This window comes from Ranitomeya variabilis, chromosome 4, assembly GCF_051348905.1.
Source record: "Ranitomeya variabilis isolate aRanVar5 chromosome 4, aRanVar5.hap1, whole genome shotgun sequence".
In the NCBI taxonomy this organism is placed as follows: Eukaryota; Metazoa; Chordata; class Amphibia; order Anura; family Dendrobatidae; genus Ranitomeya; species Ranitomeya variabilis.
The window spans coordinates 730,012,805-730,031,552 of NC_135235.1; the positions used below are offsets into that span (position 1 = coordinate 730,012,805).

General features: G+C 45.6%; 1 protein-coding gene across 1 annotated transcript in view; it reads left to right on the forward strand.

Moving 5' to 3' along the window:
* Window positions 1–1,452: 1,452 nt before the first annotated feature.
* LOC143767933 (uncharacterized) overlaps window positions 1,453–18,748 on the forward strand; it is a 103,714-nt gene continuing 86,418 nt past the window's right edge. The window contains exons 1-5 of the mRNA XM_077256464.1: window positions 1,453–1,537; window positions 5,053–5,202; window positions 5,332–5,451; window positions 5,528–5,651; window positions 5,735–5,832. Of these exons, the coding sequence (XP_077112579.1) occupies window positions 1,511–1,537; window positions 5,053–5,202; window positions 5,332–5,451; window positions 5,528–5,651; window positions 5,735–5,832 (519 nt within the window). The 5' untranslated portion in view covers window positions 1,453–1,510. The remainder of the gene's footprint in view (window positions 1,538–5,052; window positions 5,203–5,331; window positions 5,452–5,527; window positions 5,652–5,734; window positions 5,833–18,748) is intronic.

Sequence of the window (18,748 nt, forward strand, 5' to 3'; positions counted from 1 at the left end):
TCTAGGATGGTATACCCAAAGTATGTAATAACAGCACAAATCTGTCCATATCTCGGCAGCAGCTCTCCCTACACTGTCTGATTCCGGACATGACTGTGAGGAGCAGGGCGGCGGCAGGTCTCTTATAGACCTGATGACGCTGTGCGGCCAGCCAATCACTGTAATACCACAACAAAGATGGCTGCAGTATTACAGTACGTGGCAGACAATCACTGCATGTTGATTGGAGCTCTAAAGAGCCAGAATTGCAGGGCGGAGACCCGAGCTCCCACCGAATAATCCTGGAAATGCTCGGTACTCGCCGAGCACACCGAGCACAGTGATTCTCGGGCGAGTAACGAGTAGTGGCGAGCCTGTTCGCTCATCACTAAGATCGCATGTAATGATTTTATTCGGAAGACATGCCACTTTTAGTGAATCTTTCTTCTTTTTTTATCTTTCTTGGTGCTAGGACATTTTTCAATGGAGCTCTTCCAAATGTCAAAGGAGGATTGCTGAGTAATGTTTTTCCCTCTCCAGCTGTCTGACATGCTCATGATGCTCCTGCAGAGTACGTGAGTAACTCAATATATCATCCAGGTAAACCACCACAAATCTACCAACCAGTGAGGAAAACATATAATTTATGAAATGTTCAAAGACTGATGGAGCATTGCTTAATCCGAATGGCAACACCAAATTTTCACTCTGCCCCTCAGGTGTATTGAATGCGGTCTTCCATCCGTCACATGGATAAGGTTATATACCCCTCTCACGTTGAGTTCGTGAATTCATTTATCTCCAGGTAATTGGCTAAACAGATCAGGTATAAAGGGTAAAGTATAGGGATTGGGCACCGTGATTTTACTAATCTCTCTAAAATCCAAGCATGGACGTAGCCCTCCATCCTATTAAAAAAACCTCTCACAGTGACTGGAGAGGTGGATGGTTGTATATGACCCTTAGGGCTCATTTCCACATGCGAGGCACACGTCCGTATCTCGCATGTGGAAACCAAGCTCTGGCGCCAGCACTCCAGAGCGGAGCGTGCGGCCGCATAGGAACACATGGAGCTGCACAGCTCCGCTCCAAAGTGCCGGCGCCAGAGCTTGGTTTCCACATGCGAGATACGGACGTGTGCCTCACATGTGGAAATGAGCCCTCAGCCGGGCACTGGAAGGGGATAAATGAGATTTCGGCATTTTAGCTCCTGGTGTGGAGTCGATAGCACAATCATATGCCGCCATATACTAGACGTCCGGTAACTGGTGATAATTCCCTCATGTGTGGGGTCTATTTGTCTCCAGAGAAATCACACGTTACATTCCACACATAACACTGTGCAGAAAAGGCGGCGTGAGGTAATTGTGCCAGTAGTGAGGGGGAATAATGGCGGGAATGTCACTGACTGAGGAGAAGTTTCCATGTAGCCTCTTTACTCTGGATATCATTCACTCCCCTGATCATGTGACCCCTGACTCCTCCCCTCCGTGACCTCATCACAGGTCCTGTGCGCACAGAGCAGCCATATATGTGGAGTGCGGCTCTGGAGGTGGAGGTAAGTGGTGGAGATTCCCCATTACTGGGCGTGGGGGACATTAACCCCTTCAGCACTGAGACTCTTGAGGTTTCTGTTGCCACTTTATAAGAATTATTGCGTTTTTGTTCTGTTTCCTGTAATAGATACATACGGCCCAACTATGGAAGACAGGAAGTGAGGGAACGTATGGTTCTCACAGTACAGGGCCCCTTTCTTCGCCCCCATTTTGCCCCTTATGCAGTATATATGATGCCCCCACACAGTGTAATGCCCCCATTATGCCCCTGTAATCAGGTGACCGGATACAACACACCGACAAACACAAGATGGAAGTAACCAATATAATTATTTATTTCCTGATAATGGGAATTGTGGTCACTACGGCAACAGTGAATAATGCAGAACAGGGTGATTACGAGGTGAAATATCCAATATCAGATACACAATGAATTCTCCGCCTCACTCTCACTAATAGCAGCCTCTAACCACATGTGACTTTAGCTACTGACAAGGGGGATTTTCCTGGCACCTATAGTCGACAACACTCTACTCTGTGAACACCGGCCATAGCGGGGTCTCCGCCTCTTCCCGTTAGGCCATAAGTCCTCCTAATAAAGCCTATCAGGGCTCGCTGGGCCGCCTTCACTTCCACCAGCTTCCTCCTTGTCTCTTGTATTACCCTAGGCCAGGGGTAGGGAATCTTTTTTCTGCAAAGGGCCATTTGGATATTTATACCATCCTTCAGGGACAGTATAAACTCCACCCACAAAGTACATCCTGACTCTGGCATTGGTTTCAGGACGTAATCTTTCATTGCATGCCCTTCAGTGTCCAGTAGTGATCACTACGTGTGTGTGCTAACAGAGCAAGAAGAAATTAATGAGCTTGTGGCAATCAAAATACAGCTCCTTGCCCAAGAATGCGGTCCCTGAGAATCTGCTCGGGGGCCTGATAAAAGGTCACCGAGGGCCGTAAATGGCCCTGGGGTCTGAGGTTCCCCACCACTGCCCTAGGCCAACACCTGTACTGACTTCAGTGTTGGAAGCAATGGCCCGGCTCACTTGCACCTCCTGCTCTGCACTGCAGGCCTATACTACTGAGCGGAGTCTCCTTACAGATCCTCAGTGCTTGACCAACAGCAGATGTCTCTTGTTCCAGAAGAAATGAAAGCTGGGACTCTGTTCTTCCCTGGCGGAGTCTGAACTCTAGGTCTTGACCGCTGCAGGTCAGGTTCTTAGGCCTTGGCAGGCATATTCTGGACTCTGGGTCTTGACCAGCTCAGATGTGGTTCTCAGGCCTTGGCTGGGTTCTGCGACAACCAGCTGCCTCGGGCACTTTACCATGGCCTGGTACATTACATTCTTCCCTGGCACCCCATTGTTTTGTTTGGTGCCAAATCTGTTCTGGCTTTGGGGCTATGGCCTTTATAATAACAGGAAATTGCATCATCAAGGTCGCTTGACCTGGTGTACCTTCTAGACTCTTCCTTGCTGACACCCTCCCTCTTCCCATTGATTCCGCAGGGTCCCGTCTGGACGGCAGATGCCAGTCTTTTTGTACAAATGCCGCACAGCCCTGTGGAATTGTTCTTCTTATGACACACCTTTTTACACCCCTTATGCTGTATATATGATGCCCCTCACACAGTATAAAGTTTCTACAGTACTGGCTTCTCTCAGACAAAATATATTTCCACAGTTCCGCCGTACCCCCACACATAGTATAATCTTCTCACAGTACCGAAGTTCCCTCCATACACAGTATATGCTGTGTTCCAAATTATTATGCAAATTGGATTTAAGTGTCTTAAAGATTTAATTGTTTTGTTTTTCAAATAAACTCGTGGATGGTATTGTGTCTCAGGGCTCAATGGATCACTGAAATCAATCTTAAACACATGTGATAATTAGTTTTCCAGGTGATTCTAATGAAAGGAAAACTACTCAAAAATGATGTTCCACATTATTATGCAGGTCACAGGTTTCAAGCAATATGGGAAATAAAAAGGATCTCTCTGCTGCTGAAAAGCGTTAAATAGTGCAATGCCTTGGTCAAGGGATGAAAAAATTAGATATTTCACGAAAACTTAAGAGTGATCATCATACTCTGATGAGATTTGTGACTGAAACAGAGCACAGACAGAGTTCATGCAAATAAAGGCATAATGAGGAAGTTTTCTGGCAGACAAATTCATTGGATTAAGAGAGCAGCTGCCAAAGTACCATTACAAAGCAGCAAACAGTTATTTGAAGCTGCTGGTGCGTCTGGAGTCCCTCGAACCTCAAGGTGTAGGATCCTTCATAGGCTTGCTGTGGTGCATAAACCTACTATTCGGCCACTCCTAAACAGTGTTCACAAGCAGAAATGGTTGCAGTGGGCCCAGACATACATGAAGACTAATTTTCAAACAGTCTTGTTTACTGATGAGTGTCGAGCAACTCTGGACGGTCCAGATGGATGGAGTAGTGGATGGTTGGTGGATGGCCACCATGTCCCAACAAAGCTGCGACGTCGGCAAGGAGGTGGAGGAGTCATGTTTTGGGCTGGAATCATGGGGAACCAACTGGTAGGGCCCTTTAAGGTTCCTGAAGGTGTGAAAATGACCTCAGCAAAGTAAATAGAGTTTCTGACTGACAACTTTCTTCCATGGTCTAAAAAGCAGAAACGTGTCATCAGGAACAAAATCATCTTCAAGCTGACAATTAATACCTCTGAGTAATTGGCTGCTATGGGCATAAAAGGAGATAAACTCATGGTGTGGCTACCATCTTCCCCTGACCTCAACCCTATGGAGAACCTTTGGAGTATCATCAAGCAAAAGATCTATGAGGGTGGGAGGCAGTTCACATCAAAACAGCAGCTCTGGGAGGCTATTCTGACTTCATGCAAAGAAATACAAGCAGAAACTCTCCATAAACTCACAAGTACAATGGATGCAAGAATTGTGAAGGTGATATCAATGAAGGGCTCCTATGTTAACATGTAACTTGGCCTGTTAGCATGTTTTGGAGTTAAATAGCTTTTTTGCTCAGTGGATGTGACCTCCTAATGCTGCAAATTCCACAAATGAGCATTTTCAGTTCTTTAAAACATATCAAATGTTTAGAAATATTACTGTGCCTAATAATTTGGAACAGTGCATTTTGAGTTTTTATTCATTTTGGAGATTTTACTGTTATCATTGGGAGGTTTCTTCTATAAAATTCGATGTATACTCTAACGGGTGATGACTTTTATTAGACTGACTGTCATTTGCACAAACCATTTAGGAAAATCCGAGAAAAATGTCCTGACCTCCCTGGGACAATGACTCTAGTATAAGCCGAGAGGGGCACTTTCAGCCTAAAAGAATGGGCTGAAAATCTCGGCTTATACTCGAGTATATACGGTAGGTTTTATTAGTAGATGTAAAGAAGAAAATTAAATACTGTAAACTAATAAATCTCCTCATATGTTTCCCTTATTATCTCCAGTAATTGTATTATTACACAGGATTTTATGATGTTACATCGGCTCATCTTCTTCTCATTCAGGTCTCTACAATATCAGATCCTCTCGGGGAATATCTTCTGTATAAGAGAATTTTCCTAATTTACCCATCAAGGATTGATATGGACAGAGACAAGATGGCGGAGAGGATAATACACCTCACCCTAGAGATCCTCTTCCGGCTTACTGGAGAGGTGAGAGATTCTGATGATGTCACATTACATCATTCTTATCTATGGGAATAACAGATGGACAGAACTGGAGAGGTGAGGACTCTGGAAATGTCTGTAGTGTCATTTATTAATGTGTCTCTCCATAACCAGGATTACACAGTAGTGAAGAAGACCTCTAGTGAGCGCTGTCAGGACCCTGTAGATGAGGATATCAATGACCAGAAGATCTTAGAACTCACCTACAAGATGATTGAGCTGCTGACTGGAGAGGTGACACTGCTGGGAATGCTGGGACATTATACAGTAAGAAGGGAGCAGGGGATGATAGTATCATTGTATGTGTCAGGTTCCTATAAGGTGTCAGGATGTCACTGTCTATTTCTCCATGGAGGAGTGGGAGTATTTAGAAGGACACAAAGATCTGTACAAGGACGTCATGATGGAGGTTCCCCAGCCCCTCACATCACCAGGTAATAGACAGGACTAAATACACACTTCCTATAATTATCTGTATGTAAAGAATGAATTCAGTCCCTGTATGTGTTTCCTCCAGATCTATTCATTAAGAGGACAACACCAGAAAGATGTCCCCATCCTCTTCTTCCACAGGACTGTAAACAAGGAGATCCCAATGTTCCTCAGGATCATCAGGTAGATGGAGAGAAGGAGTCATGACATCTCCTCTATGATGTGTAGACGGCTGTGAAGGTCTTGTGTCCAGTCTTGTTTTATCCACCAGTATTATATGTTTTATACTTAGAATCATAGTTAGTTATATTCCATTGCTTCTCGTGTTTCCATGTGCAAATGAGAATAAGGATGATCCCTCTATACTGTAACATCCATTCAAATATTTTTAGACAATTAAGTCTCCTCTTGGCCTTCTTTTTGCAAGATAAACATTCCCAAATCCACCCCCTTCATGACATGTGCCGTACTAGTACTGCTCAGCAGGAGGTGCGATTGTGCCCGGAGCAGTGCTAGTACAGCGCCGCGATTACCACGGCCTCACGGTGAGGGCCGCGGCGATCGCGTGTGGGTGTCAGCTGTATGTGACAGCTGACACCCAGCAGCAATGCCCATGATCGGTGCTATCACCGGAAATGGGTGTATAACTCCTTTGATGCCTCTATCAGTAGTGACAGCAGCATAGAGAAGCATCGCACGGGAAGGGGGCTCCCTGCGTGCTTTCCTGAGAACAATGCAATGTGATTGCGTTGTCCTGAGGGTCAACCCCCAGCACCAAGATGGCCACGGGGTCCTTCCGGGTCCTGCAGGGAGGTGACTTGTCAGCGCTTTCTTAAAGCAGGACCTGAGAAGCCTCCTTCACTGCCTGACAGATCGCTGATCTGATAATCAGCAGTACCAGATCAGATCACTCAATCCACAAAAAAAGAAAGTCCCCACTCAGATCTGTCATCTGTTAACGGAAATATAGGGGGCTTCCACGTTACTGGTAGTACAAAGGCTCTGGAAAAGCAAAATGGCTCTTCATCCGTCAAAAGAAATTCAGCAAATTTTCCGCTCCCAAATCCAAATGCCCCCTCCCTTCTGAGCCCCACTGTGCCTAAACAACGATTAGCACCCACATGTTTGGCATTTCTGTAGTGATGAGAGCCTACCTAATTTACAGGTGCGTGTCTCCAGAAGCATGAGCTGGGCATAATGTACTGGTCCCTACAGTATACTGGTCACTGCAGAGTACTGGTCACTACAATAGCAGTTTGCAATTTTCACTCTGCAACATCCACTGCTGCCTGTTTCTGGAAAACACCTATAGTGTCAAAATAGTCCCTACATCTGTAGATAAATTCCCCAAAGGGTTATAATTTCCAAATTGGGGTCCCTTATGGGGGGTACATCTGCACTGTAAGATGGTGCTACTTCCCTTCTGAGCTTTGCACTGTGACTGAAAAGTAGTTTTCGACCACATATGGGGTATGGGTGAACTCAGGAGAAATTCTCCATTTTCTCCTTTTGCCCTTGTGAAAGTACAAAATTTGTAGCTAAAAAAAAATTAATTGTGGGAAAAATGTGATTTTTCAACCCCTTCCCGACCTGTGACACAGCGTATGCGTCATGAAAGTCGGTGCCAATCCGACCTGTGACACATATGCTGTGTCACAGAATGATCGCGTCTCTGCAGATCGGGTGAAAGGGTTAACTCCCATTTTACCCGATCTGCAGAGACAGGGGGAGTGGTACTTCAGCCCAGGGGGGGTGGCTTCACCCCCCCCCCCCGTGGCTACGATCGCTCTAATTGGCTGTTGAAAGTGAAACTGCCAATCAGAGCGATTTGTAATATTTCACCTATGAAAATGGTGAAATATTACAATCCAGCCATGGCCGATGCTGCAATAGCATCTGCCATGGCTGGAGACCCCGATCTGCCCCCACCCCACCCCACCGATCGCCTCCCCAGTCGTCCTTTTTGCCCCGATCTCCGTTCCGCTCCCCATCTCCCTCCTGTCGGCTCCCCCGGTCCTCCTGTCCCCCCCCCGTGTTCCGGTCCCACCCGCCCATACTTACCTAGCTCCGATGTCCCTCCCGGTGTCCGGCCGTCTTCTTCATGGGCGCCGCCATCTTGGAAAATGGCGGGCGCATGCGCAGTGCGCCTGCCGAATCTGCCAGCCGGCAGATTCGTTCCTGCACATTTTGGTCGCTGTGAGTTCTATTACAGCGATCAAAATAAGAAAAATAGTAAATAAATCCCCCCCTTTATCACCCCCATAGGTAGGGACAATAATAAAATACAGAAAATATAATTATTTTTGTTTTTCCATTAGGGTTACTGTTAGGGTTAGGGGTAGGGTTAGGAGTACGGTTAGGGGTAGGGTTAGGGGTAGGGTTAGGGTTGCACTTAGGGTTGCACTTAGGGCTAGGGTTGCACTTAGGGTTGCACTTAGGGTTGCACTTAGGGCTAGGGTTGCACTTAGGGCTAGGGTTGCACTTAGGGCTGCACTTAGGGCAAGGGTTGCACTTAGGGCTAGGGTTGCACTTAGGGCTAGGGTTGCACTTAGGGCTAGGGTTAGAATTAGGGTTAGAATTAGGGTTAGGGTTGGAATTAGGGTTAGAATTAGGCTATGTGCACACGGTGCGGATTTGGCTGCGGATCCGCAGCGGATTGGTCGCTGCGGATTCGTATCAGTTTTCCATCACGTTTACAGTACCATGTAAACCTATGGAAAACCAAATCCGCTGTGCCCATGGTGCGGAAAATACAGCGCGGAAACGCTGCGTTGTATTTTCCGCAGCATGTCAATTCTTTGTGCAATTCCGCAGCGTTTTACACCTGTTCCTCAATAGGAATCCGCAAGTGAAATCCACACAAAAAACACTGGAAATCCGCGGTAAATCCGCAGGTAAAGCGCAGTGCGTTTTACCTGCAGATTTTTCAAAAACTGCGGAAAAATCCACACAAATCCGCAACGTGAGCACATAGCCTTAGGGTTAGGGTTGGAATTAGGGGTAAGACTAGGGTTAGGGGTGTGTTGGGGTTAGGGTTGTGGTTAGGGTTGGGATTAGAGTTAGGGGTGTGTTGGGGTTAGTGTTGGAGTTAGAATTGAGGGGTTTCCACTTTTTAGGCACATCAGGGGGTCTCCGAACGCGACACGGCGCCACCATTGATTCCAGCCAATCTTGCGTTGAAAAAGTAAAATGGTGCTCTCTCCCTTCCGAGCCCCGACGTGTGCCCAAACAGTGGTTTACCCCCACATATGGGGTAACCAGCGTACTCAGGAGAAACTGATCAACAACTTTTGGGGTCCAATTTCTCCTGTAACCCTTGGGAAAATAAAAAATTGCGGGCTAAAAAATTATTTTTGAGGAAAGAAAAATGATTTTTTATTTTCACGGCTCTGCGTTATAAACTTCTGTGAAGCACTTGGGGGTTCAAAGTGCTCACCACACATCTAGATAAGTTCCCTTGGGGGTTTAGTTTTCAAAATGGGGTCACTTGTGGGGGGTTTCTACTGTTTAGGCACATCAGGGGCTCTGCAAACGCAACGTGATGCCCGCAGAGCATTCCATCAAAGTCTGCATTTCAAAACGTCACTACTTCACTTCCAAGCTCCGGCATGTGCCCAAACAGTCGTTTACCCGCACATATGGGGTATCACCGTACTCAGGAGAAACTGGACAACAACTCTTGGGGTCAAATTTCTCCTGTTACCCTTGGGAAAATAAAAAAATCAGGGCTAAAAAAATTTTTTTTGAGGAAAGAAAACGTATTTATTATTTTCACGGCTCTGCGTTATAAACTTCTGTGAAGCACTTAGGGGTTCAAACTGCTCACCACACATCTAGATAAGTTCCTTTGGGGGTCTAGTTTCCAAAATGGGGTCACTTGTGGGGGGTTTCTACTGTTTAGGCACATCAGGGGCTCTGCAAACGCAACGTGACGCCCGCAGAGCATTCCATCAAAGTCTGCATTTCAAAACGTCACTACTTCCCTTCCGAACCCCGACGTGTGCCCAAACAGTGGTTTACCCCCACATGTGGGGTATCAGCGTACTCAGGAGAAACTGGACAACAACATTTTGGGGTCCAATTTCTCCTGTTACCCTTGGGAAAATAAAAAATTCTGGGCTAAAAATAATTTTTGAGGAAAGAAAAATTATTTTTTATTTTCACGGCTCTGCGTTATAAACTTCTGTGAAGCACTTGTTGGTTTAAAGTGCTCACTATGCATCTAGATAAGTTCCTTGGGGCGTCTCCTTTCCAAAATGGGGTCACTTGTGGGGAAGCTCCAATGTTTAGGCACACAGGGGCTCTCCAAACGCGACATGGTGTCCGCTAACGATTGGAGCTAATTTTCCATTCAAAAAGCCAAATGGCGTGCCTTCCCTTCCGAGCCTTGCCATGCGCCCAAACAGTGGTTTACCCCCACATATGAGGTATCGGCGTACTCAGGAGAAATTGCCCAACAAATTTTAGGATCCATTTTATCCTGTCGCCCATGTGAAAATTAAAAAATTGAGGCTAAAATAATTTTTTTGTGAAAAAAAAAGTACTTTTTCATTTTTACGGATCAATTTGTGAAGCACCTGGGGGTTTAAAGTGCTCTCTATGCATCTAGATAAGTTCCTTGGGGCATCTAGTTTCCAAAATGGGGTCACTTGTGGGGGAGCTCCAATGTCTAGGCACACGGGGGCTCTCCAAACGCGACATGGTGTCCGCTAAAGATTGGAGCCAATTTTTCATTCAAAAAGTCAAATGGCGCTCCTTCCCTTCCGAGTTCTGCCGTGCGCCCAAACAGTGGTTTACCCCCACATATGAGGTATCTGCGTACTCAGAACAAATTGGACAACAACTTTCGTGGTCCAGTTTCTCCTTTTACCCTTGGGAAAATAAAAAAATTGTTGCTAAAAGATCATTTTTGTGACTAAAAAGTTAAATGTTCATTTTTTCCTTCCATGTTGCTTCTGCTGCTGTGAAACACCTGAAGGGTTAATAAACTTCTTGAATGTGGTTTTGAGCACCTTGAGGGGTGCAGTTTTTAGAATGGTGTCACTTTTGGGTATTTTCAGCCATATAGAACCCTCAAATTGACTTCAAATGTGAGGTGGTCCCTAAAAAAAATGGGAAATCACTGGTCGAATTTTAACCCTTATAACTTCCTAGCAAAAAAAATGTTGTTTCCAAAATTGTGCTGATGTAAAGTAGACATGTGGGAAATGTTATTTATTAACTATTTTGTGTCACATAACTCTCTGGTTTAACAGAATAAAAATTCAAAATGTGAAAATTGCAAAATTTTCAAAATTTTCGCCAAATTTCCATTTTTTTTCACAAATAAACGCAGAAATTATCGACCTAAATTTACCACTAACATGAAGCCCAATATGTCACGAAAAAACATTCTCAGAATCGCTAGGATCCGTTGAAGCGTTCCCGAGTTATTACCTCAGAAAGGGACACTGGTCAGAATTGCAAAAAACGGCAACGTCATTAAGGCCAAAATAGGCTGGGTCATGAAGGGGTTAATTTTTACAACCTAATGTTATAAACGTCTGTGAAGCACCTGGGGGTTCAAGGTGCTCAATACAAATCTGGATAAGGTCCCAAAGGGGTCTAGTTTCCAAAATGGTGTCACATGTGGGGGTTTCCACTGTTTGGCACATCAGGAGCCAGGGGCTGGCTGGCAAATTTTAGCCTGGGGGCAAGCATAATGCAGTGGCCCACTGTGACGTGGGCCGGGGCCCATCTTAAGGCTTGGGTCTCCTGTAGTAGCACTTGAGTATAGCACATGTGCCACAGAGGTACACCTTCTAACAACCCATTTCATAAAAATGGTTGAGGAACAATAAATACTTATCAATAGAAAAAATGCTCTGTTATTTGTGATGCAGTGACCCCTGTGGCAGCTAGGGGGCGCTGTGTGTGAGCCTCAGGATATGCATGGAGGCGTATCTGTTGTTATAATGGTGGTGAAACAGTGACTGGCAGAATTGTAAGTGGCGGATATGTGCCGCAGAGGGAGTCCGCGTGGTAAGTCTGATGTAATGTTGTTGTTCTGGGACCTGTAGTCTCTCAAGTATTTGTATAGTTGTAAGGGAGACTTACTAGGCTAGTTATGAAAGATGGGCGGGTCAAACTGGCCACACACACACTCTCCCACCTGTGGGAGTGGTTACAGCTGCATAATATGACCAGGTTGTGGGTCACATGTTCGCTGAGTGTGGACCTGAATGGTCTATACTGGAAGGTCGTGGAGAACCTTTGTGTTGGGAGTGTCGTCTCCCTGAAGAGCACGTGGTGGGGCTTTGGACCAGGTGGCCTGGGGTGTTGGACAGATGTCCTGAATAGCACCTGGACAGGTCACATACCTGTGTGTTGGGCGGTCCCATGTGGGATGAATGTCCTGAATAGCGCACAGTAAGACTATGGTCCTGGACAGTCTGTGTTGGAAGCTCCTGTGAGTGGAGCACCTGAGAGACTGTGGACCTGGATGGTCTGTGTTGGGGAAGCTACCGTCCTTTGGTGGCTCTGGACTGACTGATGTGTGCTGGCCAGGCAAGTTGGTGAACCCTGTAAGGCAGTTTCCCCAGGAGAGAATATTAGGGTTGAACAATTAATATAAATGTTCAATTTTCTAGTTGCCTACTCCTGGCCTAATGGATATTGATCATGTGCACTAAAGAAATACACCAGACACAGTCAGCTGTAACTCTCCTTGATCAATGGGTGGCTCAGCTCCAAGAAGAAGAAGAAGAAGAAGAAACTTTTATTAGTGAAAACACAATGTTATATATCTCCTGTAAGGGGGCTCGGTTAGCTCTAAAATGGGAGTGATCGGATGTATTCCATTGGTTAGTGGGTTGGGCATGAGCAAGTCCATGGGCGGATCCATGAGGTCATCAAGGTGGGTTGGTCCGTGAGGTCATCAGAGTGGGCGTTGCTGTGGGTGGATCCATGAGGTCATCAGTGTGGGCGTCATCTTGGATACCAGACCGCATGGTCTGCTGAGACAGGAAATGGCAGCCATCTTCAGTGTCTTCATTGTTCATATACCAGAGCACACGGCTCTGATACAGGAGATGGCAGCCATCTTAAGTGTCTTACTTTGTCTGAGGAAAACTTATGTAAGGTTAAACAATACATGTTATGGGTTATTTCTCTCAATTACCTTATGTGTTGAGGTTAATTAAGTATTTGATCTTATGGCTCTCCTCAACAGTCCCCCCTAAATACTTTATTAACCTTTTCTTTTATCTTGATCCCACCGTGGTTCCCTAACCCACCGATGTTAAGTGTTATTATGACATCAGAAGCTTCATGACAATATGGATGCTATAGACACCAGAGAATGTATGACTAATTATGGGTATACTGCGGAGGTATATCGGAGCGTGTTACCAGTGTCCTCGGGACTTCCCAACCTGCTGGATCTATTACTCTCCAATCTCCCATCTCCATGGTTACTTACAGTAAAATACACATGTGACTAACCCTGTTGTACACATCCTAGATCTGACCGTCTTGCCCGGGAGGGGGAGTTGGAGTTTTCACCAGTTTGAGACAAGTTTTCCCTTGTGGAAAACCTCCCTTTGTAGCTGGACTTTGACAAGCAGGTCAGATCCTACTCTGTCCCTAACTGTCTAACAAGTTCATAATGTGAGAGATGGATCCAGGAGGCGCTCAGCAATCCTGACTGAAGTAGGAGTAGTCAGGAGCACTTGGTAGGGACCCTCAAATCTCGACTCCAGGAATGTCTTTTCGGATGGACTTCTTTACTAGCATGTAGTCACCAGGTTAGAAAGTATGGGTACCGTCACTGGAATCTGGACCTGGAATGGATGATAAAACTTGTACATGTGTTATTGACAGTTCTTTAGTAACAACAATTAACAACAATTACAGAATTTACAAGAGTATCACTTCCCAAGGCTAGCTGTTGTGGAAAATATTGACCCAACCTTGGAGGCCCCCCCAAAAAGAATCTCGTATGGTGTAAGTTTAGTGGGACCCCTTGTAGTGTTTCTGACTGAGTATAAGGCAACGTGCAAAATGTCCGTCCAAGTCTGACCTCCTAACTGGCTTTCAGTATTTTATTTTTCAAGGTGCCATTCAGTGTTTCTACTTTCCCACTGCTGTGTAGGTGATATGGAGTATGTAAACCCAAATCCGCTCCCACTAATGTTCATAGTTCCTTAGACAGTGCTGCAATGAACGCAGGTCCTTGGTCACTCTCAATTACCTCTGGGACCCCATATCTGCAGACTACTTCAGTCATCAGTCTCTTAACAGTCACTCTGGCAGTCATGTTTGTTACTGGATAGGCTTCGGGCCATCCTGAGAACATGTCAGTCACTACCAGTACATACTCGCACTTCCCTACTTTTGGCATTTGAATGTGGTCAATCTGAATTCTCTGAAAGGGATAGAGTGGTTTAGCCAAATGTTTCTGAGTAACTTTCTGAGGCGGTGCTGGATTGCATGCTGCACACACAAGGCAGGACTTGAAATATTTTTGGTTGACAGTAGAGATCCCAGGTGCCATATAAATCTTCCAAATCATGTCATTCATCCGATTCTTGCCTCTGTGGGTGATACCGTGTGCCCATTCTGTCACTGAGGGGTACAGATTACGGGGTAGACCTTTGTGTTCACCCTCCAGACTCCATCTTCATCCTTTTTTAGTTCCTCCTTCTTGCCATGACTTCTTTTCATCATCTGATGTCTTGTCTTGATGTAGATGGATGATCATCTTAAGAGAGCCTTTAGTCCCTTCTTCAGTGTCTTGTGACACGTACACCGCTGCTTTTTCTTTCCCAAATGGATCCACAGCATAGGTTTTTTCTGTTTTGTCAGCAAAGAAGTTCCCCCTTGCTTCTGGAGAATCCAGTCTCCCGTGAGCTTTGATCTCGATCACTGCAACCTTTGAAGGTAGATTCAGAGTGACTACAAGTTCTTGCATGGTAGCAGCATGTTTTACAGGAGTTCCACTGGACGTTAGGCATCCTCTGGCTGCCCAGATACTGCCGAAGTCATGAGCCACTCCAAAAGCGTATCTTGAATCCGTATAGATGTTGACCACCTTCTCCGTCGCTTCCTGACAAGCCAACGTCAAAGCTTTAAGTTCCGCTTCTTGTGCAGACATGTGCGGTGGTAGCGATCCAGCTGAGATGACCTGGTCATGTGTAACCACGGCATATCCCGTATGGAATCTTCCTGTTTCATCTGCAAATCTGGAACCATCAGTGAAGAACGTCAGGTCAGCATGTGGGAGTGGGTCTTCAGACACGCTTTTCTGGGAGGCTACTTCTTCATGCATTTGTTCGAGACAGTCATGATCCTCTGAGTGTGTAGAGGCATCTTCTCCGAGAGCATCAGTATCATCCACATCCCCCCTGGAAAGAGGAAGCAGCGTGGACAGTTTGAAGATGCTGCAGCGGACAAGAGTGACATTATCCGGAACCAAGAGCGAACATTGGAGTCTCATATGATGCTGTACCAACAGATGTTTAGGTTCCAACAATAGCAATTATGTCGTGTGGAGCCATTAAGAGAACTGGATGTCCTCAGATGATATCAGAAGTTTTGTCCAGAAGCATATGTGCAGCATGAACAGCTCTGAGGCAAGTCGGGGAAGCTTGAGATACAGAGTCCAGGCGGGCAGAGTAGTAGCCGATTGGTCTTGTTCTTCCCCCATGTTTTTGTGCTAGGACTCCGGAAGCATGTCCTGCTACTTCACTGACAAACAAGTAAAAAGGTAGTTGATAATTTGGGATTCCAAGAGCTGGTGCAGACTGTATGGCCTGTTTAAGAGCGTAGAAAGCTTCCACGGATTTAGTACATAGTGGAAACGCTGATGTCTTGAGGTCATCGTACAATGGCTGCATCAGCTTTGAGGCATCTGGAAACCTTTGGCAACAATAATAATTGATAGGTCAGCCAACTCATCTGAGGCCCTTGTCTTAGGTTCTTGGCAGAACTCAACACCAGAGTCCCATGTCTCGTCATGCTCCTGTAGAAAGGCATTGGCTGTTTTTCTGGATCTAGAACTTGGTTCAACAGAGTAGCAGCGTGCCGGGGTGTAAACTTGACACAGATGGTGGGCTCCTCAGACATGAGCATTGGCACTGTTGGCGGTGGCACCTGAAGCGGGAGTAGAGATGGCACCGGGAGTGCAGATGTAGTCCCTTGTGTATGAGGAGCCGGAGGAGGTAACAGAACTGGAATGAAGGGCTCTATTTGGGCAGCTCCAGTATCATGGTATGGGCTCCAGGTGACGCAGGCAGTCTTAAAAGCTTTAACAGTCCTGTCCTCATTAATGCGAGTTATTGCTGCACGAAGTTGTTGAGCACTAACGTCTGGATGAATAGGGTCATAAGTAGGGGTCACAGCATGTATGATCATTCTACATGGAAGATTGCCAGCTTTAGTCACCGCTATGTCCCCAACAGCTATCTGACCACGTGACTCAACAATGATATGACTGTCAGCTTGAATAGTCACCCCTCCTGCTTCCACTATAGCTCTAGCTACACCTCCATTGTGTTCTAACCGAGAATTGGCAGCATTAACAATAGCGTCTGTCTCCATTGTTATGTCACCCTTTCCCACCACTAACAAGGGTCCCTCAGGAAGTTCTTTTTCAAAAATAGGTTGCCAACATTCCCTCCCCTTTGTGCTTCCTGTGCTATTGGTATCCCCCTCCCACATTGAGCCCCCCTTGTTACAGTTGCCACCGTCCCATACAGGTGTGCGCTTGGCTGCGAGACAGCCTGTGAGGTACTGGGCATAGGGTTATGTAGGCTGCGTGAGAGTGCTGTTGTGGAAGCATTGGGAGGAGAGGCCGCTGCTTGGAGCATCTCATGTGGGTGTGCGGCTAAATTGGCAGTGGAAGTGAGAGTAGAAAGGGTAGGTGCTGGGGACGATCCAGGTGGGAGGACTGCTGGATTCACAACAGGAGTGATAGAGGAAAAGGGTTGGTGCCCCATTGGAAACAACTGAGATAGGAAACATGGGTAAAGCCTGTTCACTTCCCGAAGGAATATAGTATTGGCCATTAGTGGTCATTACTGGGTAACAAGGATTTGGTGATGTGGTGTGTAGCCTTAATCTGAGATGTTCAACACCAGGAGCAGCACATTCGCCATCCACAACATGGCTGCCGTCAGAATTATATTTACCACCACCAAGATGGCTGCTATTAGAATTACATTTACCACCTCCAAGATGGCCGCTATTAGAATTACATTTACCACCTCCAAGATGGCCGCCATTACATTTAGCACCTGGCTCTGGGCCACCATTTTGGCTGCTATCACATTTAACACATTGGCCATTAACAAAATGGCCACCATTACATTTACCACATGGCTCTGAGCCACCATTTTGGCTGCTATCACATTTAACACATTGGCCATTAACAAAATGGCAACCATTACATTTACCACATGGCTCTGAGCCACCATTTTGGCTGCTATCACATTTAACACATTGGCCATTAACAAAATGGCGACCATTACATTTACCACATGGCTCTGAGCCACCATTTTGGCTGCTATCACATTTAACACATTGGCCATTAACAAAATGGCGACCATTACATTTACCACATGGCTCTGAGCCACCATTTTGGCTGCTATTACATTTAACACATTGGCCATTAACAAAATGGCGACCATTACATTTACCACATGGCTCTGGGCCACCATTATACGGTGGTGGCCGCTCACAGGATATATTTTTGTAATACACAACTCAAAACTCTATTCTTTCTATTCCTTTTCTCTTCTACCCAATTTCCAATTTTTCCTTTTTTTTTTTTTTTTTTTATATAGACTTTCAGAGACTCTTTCTCCTGCCCTAGCAATAGACAACAATCCATTATCTTCTAGGGTACCTTTTCTTTCTTTCAAGACAAGCTTCCACTCCAGGGGCTGTAACCATCCCCCCTCTGGCATTCCACACAATTTCCACTAATGTGCATGAGTCTAACTTGCCATCTGAATTTGGCTTAGTGCCCATGCGGCAGAACTGCATTAATTTCTCCATCTTTCTATAGATATACAGTATATATATATCTATCTATCTATCAAGATAACAAACACCAAACAAACAATAAGACGGGGGAGATGACTCAAACCTGAGATTCTAAAGGGAACTGAGTCTGCAGTACCCAGTTCCTATTGCTTCTTGTCACGTGGTCCCTGTCTGACTTCCGTGCTCCGTACTTTACAAACCAATTATTCCCTACTTTGTCAAATTGCTCCCTAACTTACCGGTCCCCGTGCAGAGTCAATTACTCGATGTCACGGGGCAAAAAAAGAAAAACTATAAATTTAATTGGCCCAAACTGAGCCAATTGCTCCAAGTTTCAATGAGCCGCTACACAATTTCTTATGCCCGAACTGAGCCAATTGCTCCAAGATTTACCGGGTCCCCCTAGGCCGAGTCAATTACTCCAGGTCCTAGTCCTCATGTACAGAACTGAAAATCTTATCACAGGCGACAACCGTATACCACAGACAAAAATTATTATTATTTTTTCCTACACTTGCTTTCTTTCCTTCTTTAAAAACAAAACCTGTTTTTCTCGTCCTACCACATGCTTTTCTTTCTGTAAACAAACCTGTTTATTCTTTCCTAGTAACCTGCTTTGTTCCAAACACAATGCTTTTCTTTAACTACCAGTACATACCCTGTTTTTTCCTGTTTTATCACTTGCCTGTAGCCCTCTGTAAACACTTCTATTTGTCATCTCCCCTCTCCACAACATGTAACAGGCAGTAGGCAACTAAAACGTGACGGTTCTTGCAATTAAATGACCAGCAGCGGAGATACCCTTTCTGCCGTCTTACAGATACCAAGAAAACCGGACACGGTCAGGCAATCTGCACAGGATACCCCGAAAGACACAGGTAAAGACTACAGATTATAAAAAATCAGCAGACTTACCGTGTTCTGTTAAAGAGGTGATCAGTCTCCAGATTCGGGGTACTCAGTGCATCCAGCCGTTCCACTCGCCGGTTTTACAGGGTTCAGGGCTCTTCCTCTGCTGGCCCCCCGTTGGGCGGCCAAATATTAGGGTTGAACAATTAATATAAATGTTCAATTT